Source organism: Eulemur rufifrons, chromosome 17 (assembly GCF_041146395.1).
Source record: "Eulemur rufifrons isolate Redbay chromosome 17, OSU_ERuf_1, whole genome shotgun sequence".
NCBI classification, from domain to species: Eukaryota; Metazoa; Chordata; class Mammalia; order Primates; family Lemuridae; genus Eulemur; species Eulemur rufifrons.
The window spans coordinates 50,030,256-50,043,023 of record NC_090999.1 but is presented as its reverse complement, the minus strand read 5'-3'; the positions used below and the strand labels follow the sequence as shown (position 1 = coordinate 50,043,023).

At 38.3% G+C, this 12,768-nt stretch overlaps 1 protein-coding gene across 1 annotated transcript in view; it reads right to left on the bottom strand.

Annotated features, from left to right (window-relative positions):
- Positions 1-12,768, bottom strand: part of IQGAP2 (IQ motif containing GTPase activating protein 2) — a 278,338-nt gene that overhangs the window by 113,681 nt on the left and 151,889 nt on the right. The window contains exons 6-9 of the mRNA XM_069492248.1: positions 4,452-4,519; positions 4,006-4,119; positions 3,158-3,336; positions 1,078-1,165 (exon numbers count right to left, since the gene is read on the bottom strand). Of these exons, the coding sequence (XP_069348349.1) occupies positions 1,078-1,165; positions 3,158-3,336; positions 4,006-4,119; positions 4,452-4,519 (449 nt within the window). The remainder of the gene's footprint in view (positions 1-1,077; positions 1,166-3,157; positions 3,337-4,005; positions 4,120-4,451; positions 4,520-12,768) is intronic.

Genomic DNA, 12,768 nt, shown 5'->3' with positions numbered 1-12,768 from the left:
ACGTTCACATTAGCCTGCTTGGGGTACCCTTGATTACTGTTTGAACCTTACGAAATATCTCCCCAGCAACTTGGGAGCAGACTTCTGAGTAACACCTATAGGTGTGCATTTCTTTGAAGGTATTAAGAGTAAGAAAGAATATTCAAAACTCATCTAGGAAGTTAAATTGAAAGCAAGGTTTAGGACTGTTGTAAATAGTGAACACTCCAAGTTTTAATTTGCCAGAGGGTTCACACACTTTATTAAATGGGCTAAATAATCCTTCATGTGTTAGTTTTTTGGGTATATATGGGTGATTTAGATTGACCTAGGGGAAGTAAGGGTCAAATAAAATTCCTTACTGACTCTAAAAATTAATTTTATTACAGGGGAGAAAAGACTAATCAAAAAATTGATGTATCCAAACTTGCATATGCTTCCTTTTATGACCCAAGTTTTCTGTTCTTTATAGCCACACACCTGAACTAGGTACTAAGTGGAATTGAACTGTTTGACTCCACAGAGGCTTGGGGAGGTGGGACTCAAAACTGCCATTGTGTGATTTCATCTGGCCTCTCAATAGTCTCACTGGCACTAAAGCTACACAAGCTATAAAAAACAAACAAACAAAAACCAATTCTTGCTAACTGTAGACACGTGAGTAGGAAGTAACAGAAAGCAGTGGTGTCAATAATATCTTTTACAGTTCCAATGAGAACGCCAGCACATAATCACAGGCAAGGAACTACAATCTTTAAGTCAATCTTTTACTAAACGACCTTCAATATTAATCCAAAAAGGGACAGGTTAAAAATATGAAATGCATCATAGTTATGATCCAACAGGAATGTACAATCAAACTGGCTGCAGGATACTTGGAGATACTATGTGTTGACCAGGAGCAGGAGCACCAAAAGCACCTCAATGGGAAACTGTCCCATATTGCGCCATGATTAAGAACATTGACATTTAGAAGGTTTTTTCATTTTATAAGGCAGTTTTCTAAGTAACACAAGTTGAGTGTTTTGCCGGAATTCTGGCAAGGAAAGTCTGCACCTTATAGAAACATCCATTTCCCTCCCACCATCCATTACTTACTGTTGACTTTGTTAACATTGCCTTGGATTTCCGCTTGTGTCAGCAGTTCTTCATACGCGTCTCTTTCTTCTTCTGAAATACAGCTATTCTGCAAAAACAAAGTCTTCACTGATTCCTGAGGTTAAATACAATGTTTCCAAAGCTCAAAACTCAAACGTAAAAATGCAAAGATAAAAACCATTCACTAATTTCCATTTGAACTTAACGTAAACATCTGTAGAATACTCCGCACAGAGCACCAGGGTAGAAATGCCCTGCAAGGATTGCCACAGACCCACTCTCTGAAAAGGGCTAATTTTTGAATGTGGACAACATCAGGTTAGACACTTGATACTGCCAGTTTTTTGCAGTTCAAAATCAATTGAATATTGGCAATTTCAACTGATTCTAATAAAATCAAGAACACAAATAATGAATATACCTAGGAGAGCAGAATAGATTCTATAGGAGGAGTACTATAAATGTTTTTTAAAAAAGGATTCACACTTGGTTTAAGAAGAAAATTTTGAAAAGAGATGACATTGAGGAGGGCCTCAAGGAACAGTGTAATGTGCAAGGCTGAGACGAAGGAAGAGGACATAGATGCCAGGCTACAGAACGGAGTGTGTGTCCAGGGTGAGGCAAAAAGATGGGGAGCTCAACTGAAGGCAAAGCTCAGGTCGATACTTAACTCAGTTGTTACAGAGACTAGGGGAGGCTTCCAGTGGGGTGATATCAGATCTGCAGTTAAAGGTCAAGTTTACAACCTCTAGCTCTGAGATGGGTTGGCTTGGAGGAGACCCATGAGGAAGGAGCCCAAAGGGTCCTGTAACGAGGTCAGGAGGGCAGGACAGAGGCAAGAGTGGAGACACCATATAGTGGATGATGGATTCAAGCCTGATAAGGCAGCAGAATCTAGCAATGGATGGGACACAGGGGACATATTAATAAAAAGAGTTCTGAGACAAGGTGGTCACCATTCCAAACCAGGGCAGTCAGAAAGGGGTGCTCCTCTGCCACGGTGGGGCTCGAGGCCCGAGGGACACAGGTGAGAGAGCTGGAGGAGCAGGAGAGACCCCGATTTGGGAGGGGCTGGTATACAGTGACAGCTGATTTCTTCAATGAGTAGACGAGCTCCGTGGAGGAAGAACAGAGGAGGGATTCAACGTCGGACTGTGCAGAGTGCCCACACTGAGAGGGAGGACACAGAGGAGAACCCAGCAGCAAAGACGTGCATAAGCTGGGGGAGGCAGGGACTCTCAACACAGGTGGGGCGGGTGGCAGGCAAACCTGCTGGAAGCTTGGGAAGCCACCCCTCGAGGAAAGGTCAAAACATAAAGCAGTTATTTTCAGTAAATGAAGCTGACACTGGCATGGCAGGAGTTCAATGAGAGAAAAGTTGGTGAGGAAGTAGCAGCTCTCAGCTTAGACCAAACTTTTAATAACAGACTAGACAGGAGGGAGGGGAAGTATGGAGTTAGGGTCAGGAGCAGGCTGTCTGGCCAAGGAAGGACACCTGCAAATAAGAAAAGTTAACTACTGGGAAAATAAGAAAGCAGTAGATGCAAAGACATCCTCTCCAAACTTTATCACACTGAATTATTAACCTCCACTCATAAATAGAAAGGTAATTTGGCTAATACAAAGTCTGCTGATTACACCTAACAAGGGACAATCTTTAGCTACTACTTCAATGCTTTCTGAGTAGGCAGTCAGTTTATGACATGACCTTCAATCCTGCCAACCCATAATATTTATCATAAAAGAATATCTTAATTTCCTTATGTAGTATATGAGCTTCTTTCACCCTTACATTTCATCCAAACCAATTGCCTATGGCTACAGAGACCATAGCCAATTGATTTAAAAATATCACTTGTAACATTAATGCTTTTTCAGGCCAGGTGTGGTGACTCACACCTGTAATCCCAGCACTTTGGGAGGCCAAGATGGGAGGAGTGCTTGAGGCCAGGAGTTTGAGACCAGCCTGGGCAACAAAGCAAGATCCCATCTCTACAAAAAAATAAATAAAGCTTTTTCAAACTTGTAAATCATAACCATATTCATTACTGTATCTATTACTCAGAATGTGATTAGGTACCTTCAGTCTTGCATTTTCCTCTTTTTTCTTTTTGGCTTCCCAGAGTTCTTTCTGATATTCCTGTGCAAGGTTGTCATCCACTAAAGTCAAAACTGCATTGGGGTTTCTTAGTGTTACGATGGTCTGCTCTGCGACTCTTTTTTCAATAGCTTCATTAATGGCTATAACTGCAGCATGTACTGCAAAGCAAAGAGAGAGAAAGATTTTGTTTTATCAGGAAAAGACAACATGAGCAGTTACACTGACACTGCATAAACTGAAGCAGTTTTACGTTCTTCCTTGGCTTCCAGTAAGGAACAAAAAGACCTCATATGCATGAGGGAGCACCTGACCACCTCTCCACATGCCTGTCTTTGGTCCTGACCTCAGCATCTGTTATGTAATCAATACTTATTCATTCAATTTGCACTGAATGGCTAAAATGAACCAAGTGGTATGTTAACCACCAGGGGTTGGAAAAGTCAGTCTTTTCCCTCTGGTCAGGGCAACATAAGATAGTTTTAAAGTAACATGTTGCATCCAAGAGCTACTTGCCATTTACCTCGCAACACTAAAAGATACGCAGCAATGTATTCTACCACTAAAATCTAAAGACATAGAAAGTAGAGAACTATTTGAGAATAAAGACGTTTCTGGAACTTCTTAATTCACATTGCACAATAAGATGTCTAAAGACCAAAATTAATTACTTGATTATGATCTGACATCCTCAAATTAACCATCTATAACATGAATAACAACTTTTAGTATGCTTAGGGTATCTTCTAAATATATTCCATGTAATCAAAATCAACAAAGTAGAGGTAAATCTCACATCAATGATAAATCTGGATTTTAAACAGACTTACATGCAGCTTCATCCACAGACAGTTCATTGGCCAGAATACCACCTATTTTGCTGAAAGATGGCATCTGTATTCCATATTTCTCAAGCTCTTTTCTCATATTACTGATTTCTTCCTCTAAAAAAGAGCCACAAAAAAAAAAAAAAAAAAAAAAAAGAGAGAGAGAGAGAGATCAAAGAAAACCACAGAGGAGGAGGCAGGAATGAGTATATTCATATCAAGAAATGTCTTCATCAGGAAGGTGGGGCTGTTCCTAAATAAAAGCCTTAGGAAGAACCCAGCCTGAGTGTCTCATTTCACAAACACACGAAAGGGAATCCAGTCAAGCACAAATAAGACAGGTAAGTTTTCCCTTCTTGTTAATACAGAGGAAGAAAGGGAATTAATCAAAATCAAAAAGAATATTGGTGCATTCTTTTAACTGGACTGTAAAAAAATATAAATAGTACCTGTGAAGTCTACTTTGCCCAACAAGTCCTGGATCTGAGGTGCTATTCCTAGTTTGAACAGATATAAACTGAAAGGTAAAGCACAAAATCATTAGAAGCTTTATCATTATAAACCTTAAAGTTATAAATTAAATAGATCTTAAAAGTTTTTTCAGTCCAGAAGGATCTAAGATATCTAATCTACTCATTTTACAGATGAGGAAACTGAGTCCTGAGGTAACAGAGTCTCTGTTGGGGACAGGACCAGAACTCCAGTCTGAGTCCCCAAGACTGATCTTCTGCAGTACACAGCACTTTTGTAGCATCAACCAACTCTCCATCATCCATTTGTAAGACGAACACACACAGCTAATGCAAAACAGCAGGTAACAAATAAATATTCCTTTAGGTGTTCCTCACATGATTCTTGTTTTGCTAGAAGTATAGTTTTAGTTATATTTTGCTTTTCAATATTCCTCCAAGCACCATATACCTCTTGAGGAAATATTTGTTTTACATTTTCTAAACCAACAGAGTGGCAAGATTATTGGTGGATGGGGTAACATTAAAGATAAACTGCAATGTGTGAGTATTACCAAGTGGAAGATGGGGAATAAATTATATGCATTTAAAGACAAATCCCTTAGACAGTAATGACAGCATCCACTAACTCACCCATAACCTGAAAAGTGACTTGAGAGCTGGCATCTAAAGTCTACCACAAATACGTGATTATGTGCTTTTCCCACTCAATCCCTGAATCATCGTTTCTGTTCCATATTTCTCTTATCCTCCCCAGCCCCAAGATTAATTCTAGCAAACAACTAGAAAATTCTGTGTTCTGTTTCTTATAAATTTATAATTTATGAGACTTTAGCATTTGAAATCGCACAACAGTATATATTGGAAAATGACCTGAGAATGATTTTGATGGCTTGAAACATTTCAAGATTATCACGTCAAATGTTGATATGAGATGGATCTCAACAGTTTATAAAAACATAAAATTTAAAACATGTTAAAGAAGTTCAAGATCAAGCCTTGTTAATGGTATTAAAATAAACTCTTAAAATATGATTAGTCAGTATAAGTGTCTTGCATTGAAATTGACCTTTTTGGATCATAAGTTCTACAAAAAATAATTAGAACATACATGATCAAAGTTAAAAATGAAATTTATGGTTTAAAAAATTACATGGAAAATCACCTCCCAAAGTTAAATATTTTGATACAAATCCTTTTTATGTTGTTTCTGGACATACCTATTTTATAAACTTATTATTCTGCAACATAAATGTACTATAATTTCATTAATTGCTGAACATTTACATTGTCACTAATAACTATGGCAAATCATGCTTCAGTGAACCTACTTATAGACATCCACATCTTTGTGCATATTTCTTATTTATTACAATCCCTAAAAACAAATCACCAGATGGAAACGGTATACATACAATGAAAGCTTTCAATGCATATTGTCCAAAAAAACGCCAAACTCTTTTTCTTTTTGCATGAGAATCTGAACTTTAGTTAACCTTCTAGCTCCTAGGAACCAGACAAAAGTATATCGTCAACTATGTTACTAAGCATCACTGCTTAGGAGAAAAATGAGCCCTTATTAATAAGTTTTATCTTAACTAGAAGGAATCAGAAATACCTAATAGGCACCATATCTTCAGGCCTTCCCGAGCTCAGTGACTCATAACGGGTACACCCCTAGCAGAGACTGGGAAGCTACGCAGGGGGACTGTGCTGCAGGCATGGGGCTTCTAAGCCAGCGAGGCTCAAACCCACCAATGTGAGTCTCACTCCTTAGCAGCAAAGTTGTCACCTGGGGTACCAAAGAGATTGGCTGCTAGATGGCTGTGTGGACAACCACGTGGAGTGTCCTGAAGGCTCCTACTGAGGAACGAATACCTGCTGTCCTGCTTCATGCTGGGTTTCCTGGCTGTTTCCATCCTGAGCAACTGGAAGCCGACTGTGGCTTATGACAGGAATGTGAATCTGAGTGTTTAGCTGAACCTAAGAACCCCCCGATGGGCATGGCCTAGTCTACCACCAATATAGCGAGTGCCATTGTCTTTGTCCCCTTAGCACCACACGATATTATCGGTGAAAAATTTCCCAAGCTGCGAGCAACAGATGTTATTTAAGCCTGCATTTCCTTTTGTTAGTTGTGAAGGTAAACATTTCTTTCATATTCTTATTGGTCATTCGTATTTCTTCTAGGAAATGTCTTAATGTTTTGAATTTTAAGGATTTGTGTGTGTGTGGGAGGAATTTACCTTTCTCTCATTTTCTCCCCCTTTCCTTCAAAACCATACCAAAGGACAAGGAACAAATGGTAATTCTCTTTAACCATATGGTGATGTTAATTTTAGTACTAAACTCCAACATGATATTCATATCTTATCCACAGGGGAAAGGCATATTAAGACTCTGAACATTCTTCAATGTGGAACAGCCATTATGTATTCATAATTCAAAGCTAGCAAGACAGGATACATTCCTTAGTTTAAGTTCTAGGTCTTTAGAGATTATCAAGGATATAAAACTGTTTACTTTACACAGCCTCTGAAGACTTTACTGCCAAAAGTTCATGCCAAACAAGTCATTATAATTAAAACTAGATCATTAAGATACCATGCTGACATTTTCAAAACCATAATATTTTATGAGCCACTTCTCAACTCATTATTAATGTGAAAAATATTCCAATTAAAAGGGAGCTCATGTCATGTGGAACAATGAAATGTCAACCTCTTCATTTGCTCCCTTCTAGCAACAGGCACTACAGAATTAAACAGAATTTCATAGGTAAGGTAAAGCTGCAAAAGAATTCTTGGGGGCTGGGGGAATCAAGCTATCACTTAAGAAATGAGAATAGACAAATGATTAAAAAATGTATCATTGTATCACTTCAGTTGCTCTCATAGTACTTGATTTGCATTTTCCCTTTTTACAAATTTAAAAAAATATACCTGAACTAATTTATTAAAAAACCATAAAAAGTTCATTGAGAGAAATTTTGAAAATGTGACAGTAAAACTTAAGTAGAAAACATCCATAAAGTGTTTTCCAACAACTTTTATACATATTTTAAGTACTTTATGTGCTGTATCTTTAATATGTATTACCTATATTAATATCCTGCTAAAGTTTTAACATACTTTTAAATTTACATTTTTATATCAAAGCCTAATGGAATCAATATCTACTATCCTTTATATACTTTCACTTCTCTACCTATGTAAAGTTGGGATAATTTAGAATTCTAGATCTGTGCTTTTATTTTGATATTATGCACCAATAATTTAGATAAGTACAAATTTTATTAGTTTCTTTTCCAATTTCATCTACACCAAAGTTTCTTCTTTCTTAATTTTATCTTTGGTTCTACTTACGTGTAAATGCTCTATAAGTATTTATTAAATGGATAAATTGAATGAATCATCAATTGTACATATTTTAATATTTTCATTGGTTTCTTGGGTATCAGTTCTGTATGTCAAATCTAACGCCTCTCTCACAGGAGCAGTTTCCTTCAAATGCCTGGCATCTCTCGATATGGGGCTCATCCTGGTATCTGAAACTTGCTGTTTGTCCATTGCTGACTGTAGGTGCCCATGACAGGAGCCAGCATTAGGAGGCTGTGGGGGAACAATGAGGCTGACACCAGGAGGGTGCCAGCATCTTGCCCTCTTAGCCTGGGGACTTCCTGGCCCTTGAGGTCATTGGCTGTCTTGTGTGCTGGCATGCTGTCCTGACATCAGCATCTATACTTGCTGCTTTAGGGAAAGGTCGGAAGGCTCAGTTGGTCCCAGCCCTGCGATTACTTGCTTTGAGGCTCTCCTTTTCCTTGCTGTCCCCTTTGCTTGGAGCAAACCTCACGATAGCTCCTAGCTCTGCTGCATCTCTCAGGGTTTTGTGGGCTGCAGTCGTCTTCCAGACTGTTTCTCAATCAATGCCATCTGTTTACTTTCTGTCTGGAGTCATTCAAATTTCTGGTCAGTGGATGGCACTCCTTTTTATCATGAATGCATTTTTTAAAAATGACTTTAACAATTTCATACGGTTTTGGAAAGGGGATAAGACAGCTGTGCTCAGTGACCTTGATACAACTGTTTTCACATTATGTCTTCTGTTTAATCCATTCACTCAATTACTACTTATAGGATAGCTACTATATAAGAAATTTTTTCTACCATGCTGTCCCTAAACTAGGTGTTAAGGTGTCACGAGGTTTGTTGGTAACATGAACCAAAACATTTATATTAAAGAAAAGTGTTAACTTTCCCCTTTGGCAATAAAGAAATTAGGCAGCTATTTCTAATATACTTTCTATTTCTCCATTGTACACTGTAATATTAACATAAATCTTCCAATAAAACATCCTGGTTTAACTAAAAGTTACCACAAGGTGGTGCTGAGAAGTTAGCTTTTTGGATGGAAGAATTTGCTTTTAAATTTATTTTAAATCTGAGATTTTCTAAAGCTAGTATGCATCAGGTAGAAATCTCATTTACATATACCAAAAAAATTTATTTACTAAAAAATTTAAAAATGTAATGTGTATTTTCCATTTGGCTTCAATTTTCAATTTATTTTGTTATCACTGATGTTGAGTTTAAACTGTTAGCTTTAAAAAGATCACTTTTCACAGTGTGGGAGTTTTATACCTAATCTTTGTGTGGGAGGTATGTCCAAGAAGATTACTCTAAAAGGCAAATGTTTATTAGGAAACTCTACTTATCCAGTATTCCTATTCCAAAAAGCATCAGCAATAGCAAACTGCTCCTTCCTGAGCATTTACGTTCAAAGGAGGCCATTCATTACCTGAAATGTATAGAAGATTCTATTTTAATCTTTAAAAAGCAGCTCACTGAATACAAAAATACAAATTTCATGTAGCTCTTCCACACTGAATTTATTAAGCACCTTTCAGTGTATAACAGCCAACACAAAGGGCTAAGAGCATTCCAAAGGAAGCTGTGAAATTAATGTCACCATCACTTGCCATGTCTAAGAAAACACCTTATATGAAGTAGCAAGCCTCTTACTACAGCAAAAGGTATAGTATACAGCACACATGTGTTTCTGGGTGAGGCCAGCAACAGAAAGGTTGCACAGAGGTAGCTAAAGCCTCACTGGCCCATATGCTCCTATTTGTACGAATAACATCAGTTAAAGTCCAGGAAGCAATAAAGAAAGTTTAAAAAGTATTATCAGGGTTTTTTCTATTACTTTCAGTATATACACTAAGAGATACTACAGTAATGAAATGCAAACTTAAAAGGCAGCAGCTAAATTTATTTCAGCTTTCCTGGATCATATCACAGGCAGCTCATTTTGTGCCATAACATGTGGGAAGAATGTTTGCAAATCAAAGCCTCATGGCACCGGAAAGACCACAGGACTAGAATCAGCAGCTCTTGATCCTGGCCCCCAGACTGGCAAAATCTAGATGTGTGACTCTGAGCAAGTCACGTAACCCAAGCTTTCAGTTCCCTTATCTGGACTAAAATAACTTCCCAGGGCCCTTCCAGTTCTCAAGTTCCATAATTCTTCATTTTAAACATCCTAAATATGATAGAGGCCTGTGCTGAAAAGTTTAAGGCCATTGTTCTTTTAATTTTCTTAGTAGTAGGGGAAACACTGGACTCCCTCCTAAAGCCAAGGCTGGCTGAGTTGGTGACAGCACAGGTTCAGTTCTCACATAGCCTGGCTTTGAATGTCGACTCCATTATTTACTAACTATGTGACCTTGGGCAGCCTCTAGAGTCTCAATTGCCTACGTTATATAAAATGGGACTAATAACAGTATAGCCACTGCATAGGTATGTTGTAAAGATGAAATGAGATTATACCTGTGAAGTGCTTTGAATAGTGACAGGCATATAGTTAAAAGCTCCATTAGCATTAGCTTTTGTTTTCATTATTATTCTTTGTTAAACAAACATGCCCTTGTATACACTTATAACGTACCACAGTGGTTTCCCCCACTTTTTCCAACCCTAAGAATCTTTCACTGTTTCCCCTTACTGACTCCATGTTTGAAATGGTTTTATCTACTGAATCTATTTTTCCATCTTAGTCACATGCATCACTGGCAATATCATGTCCAAATCCAGTACTCTGTAGCCAATGTACAGCCAAAACGAAAGGAATCCTGAGGCAGACTTATTATAGGGAAATGAGAAGTTAGAAAATATAAACTTCAGAGACTTCAAGCTGGAATCAATGGTGTATGTGGTAAGTGACAAGATATGGCTCACAGAGCTTAGGATTTAGCAGGACAGAAGGGCACAGCTGCGATAATAATTTAAGACAGGAAAAAGAAGAGAGAGGATGGTCTGGAGCATGGGGACAATTGTGAACAAGCAATGAGTTCAAAGACATGAGGAAGTGCAACTGCCCCCCTCGCCTGAGTCCTAAATACTGCCATCTCTAGATATCCCTTCTGAGAATCCCAAAGGATTGGAGCCTATCCTTCGGGCTAAGAAACTATAGAAAGCTTATTTATAAATGGAAATATGTTCACTGTAAGAGAGAATCTGATATCTGGGTTCAATTGGTTTCTTGAGGAGGGAAAGGGTTTTAAGGGAATGGAGTGTTAAGACAGGAAAACTATGCATTAATGCCCAAGGAACAGGTTCAAAGGCAACCTGGTAAGCAAGGCAGGCAGCTGACTGTGTGGGGGAGCTGGGTAGAGGAGCCCTATCCACAAAGCAGCCAGGGTGCTTAGGACAGCTGGTCAACCAGCAGTGGGTCTGCCACAGCCATCTCCACAAACACATGCCCCAAATGTGTGCCATTTCAGCATCACCACTGCACTAGAAACATGGCTGCTGGGATGTAGCTACAGCAGCAGCAGCAGGAACAGTGATCCTTACACAGAGAGGAGACAGACTTATCTTCAGTTTGTGGCTGGCAGTGTAGTAGAATCTCAATGGTCCAATAAACTATATGGTAAGAAAAGCAGAATCCAGAGCCCTAATAGCCCTAAACTAGAACATTATGAAATTATAATGTTAAACTAGAATTGATATGAACGACACATGACCTTAAAGGATTTCTTGGAGGGTAGTTGATTTCACGTCCTAAAGCAGGAATAATCAGGATAAAACTGGAACATCCTGTTGTGACCACAGTGCAAGGATATTTCAAAGAATGTCAGGGACAGTGCTACAAGGACAAAGGAGCTGGCCGGAAAGAGCCCTGACTGATCAAACCAAAACAATCTGGTTCATCAGCAAAGAAGATATTAACCTTGGTTAAGTCTGTGAAAGGCCAGAAGTGCAAAACAGTAATCAAAAGGGAGTAGTATACAGTGTAAAAAAAGGAGGCTGTAATACAAAAAGAGTTAAAATAATACATGCATAATTATTTGTATTGATTTTAAAAAGTTGGAGATTATTATTAAAAAATCTGTTTATAAAGAGTATAGATATTTAGTTGTTTTTATACTATGTATGCTACAGGAAAAAATAAACACCTCAAGAACTCTGAGTGAGCCAAATAGTCCCAGAAAACACAGGAAGTGTCCCAAGATAAGGAAGGACTAAGGAGCACAGGTGATTAACAAAATCAGCCAGGTGGAAAGAGTGTCTGACATCAGTGGTCATATTCAATAAACAAGCAGAGAGGACCCAGAAACATGATCTGAGATGACAAATCAGCCAAAAGGTCTAAAGAGCACTGGGTAGAGACAATCCTTTGTCTCCTGGGAGATGGATGCCTCTAGAAAGCCCAATTAATTTCAAGAAAATATTTAAAAGGCATACATAAGCTTTTAATAATGTTCATAGATCAGGCCAATACATCATTATGACAGGACAATGGATTATATAATGCTGGTCAAGCGAGACTTAGGAAGTAAATAATTTCATGGTGATGAGGAGGCAGGTAGGGACCAGACCGTAAATAAAAACCTACCTGAAAGCCACGTACTTAAAAATAAAAACGGTCGGGTTTTTTTTTTAAAAAAAAAAAAAAAACAAGTTCAGCCTGATGCCCAATTGGCCAGAGTCTGACTCATCTTGGGAGAAGAACCCAGAGTGGGGCCATGTTCTGACCCACAACTGATCCATCAGAAACCAGATCTGCAATCTTGGCAGGTTTGAAGGGGCATTCTTTTGTTTCTAGTGCTATCAAAGAAATATAACGGCCCTAGGACAAGTCAAAATTAGTGTATAAATAATAAAAAAAAATGAGTAACCTGTAGTATGGATCATTCAGAATACGTTTTAGTGTGAAAAGTTTGTAATAATACATCTGGGTATTTCACCTACTCTTTAAGGTTAGTGAAGGATTCAAAAAATCAGTTCTAAATTTA